The sequence below is a fragment of the Penaeus monodon genome, chromosome 30 (genome assembly GCF_015228065.2).
Source record: "Penaeus monodon isolate SGIC_2016 chromosome 30, NSTDA_Pmon_1, whole genome shotgun sequence".
Lineage (NCBI taxonomy): Eukaryota > Metazoa > Arthropoda > Malacostraca > Decapoda > Penaeidae > Penaeus > Penaeus monodon.
Window position 1 is genome coordinate 3,444,070 of NC_051415.1, and position 985 is coordinate 3,445,054.

The 985-nt window shown below is 32.3% G+C and overlaps 1 protein-coding gene across 1 annotated transcript in view; it reads right to left on the bottom strand.

Annotated features, from left to right (window-relative positions):
- Nucleotides 1–985, bottom strand: part of LOC119592459 (serine/arginine repetitive matrix protein 2-like) — a gene marked incomplete in the record, with an annotated part of 34,461 nt that overhangs the window by 27,299 nt on the left and 6,177 nt on the right. Inside the window, 1 exon segment of the mRNA XM_037941282.1 lies at nucleotides 12–118. Within this exon segment, the coding sequence (XP_037797210.1) occupies nucleotides 12–118 (107 nt within the window).

Below are 985 nucleotides of genomic sequence, written 5' to 3' on the forward strand. Positions count from 1 at the left end.
TTACCCCTTACCTGAGATTTATATGCAGGTTTTCCAGCATTGGTGCGAGAGTTTCCCGTTCTCCCGCAGTGTATTTCTGTCCTGGAGACGAGGGGCTTTACGCCACCAACGTCAATATCTGAAGTGACGGTAAATTTGGTTTAAAATCTTGCCAGATCCTTTACCTTATATAAAGAGCGATAACTTTATCAGAAGAAAATCATAACACCAACATTCAATGGAATAAAATATCTTTCAGTTTATTAAAATCTCTAGCTCCATCGCAGACAAGAAATGTTTTCTTTAATGAACATTATACAATATTCAGCCTAGTGTCACAGATAAGCAGTGGCTTCGGTAGTTGTCATTTAATATTTAAAAACCTCATCTAATAAACCCATGAGCGCATGAGTTCCATTCTATATCTACATGCAATCTCCGTCAAAGTTTTGGCAAAACAACTTTTATATAACTTGACAGATCATATCCTTATCTTATCTTATTGCCTTAGCTTGTCTGTACTATGCTTCTGTTTTTATAATGTTAAATGTAAATTTTAAAAATCCTAATATGACAACTTAGTAATATGGATACACTTTCCATCTAACACATTATACTCATCTTATTATTGTAAAATAAATCTAAGTTCTGCTACAGATATCTTTCATGAAATGCAATTAAACTTAAATGCAAACCATTACTAGCAAACTGTGCAGTGCACTAAAAATAATAAATGTACTAAATGTAATACAAAATAGATACAAATCTAGTAAAATCAAATAAAACTGTGTAGCAACATTCAATTTGGAAAATAGAATGACTAAATGCAAGAAAAAATTATTTAAAAAATTAACAGAAAAATGAGCTGCGAGACAAAAGTAAAAAAAAAAATAAGTTTCCTGCAAAAGCACAAATAATGGACAACCTTCTCAGACCCGCTTGCAGCTTCCTGAAAGATCATAAAACAGTGATCATAAAACAACCTTTCCTTCCCAATGGACAACAC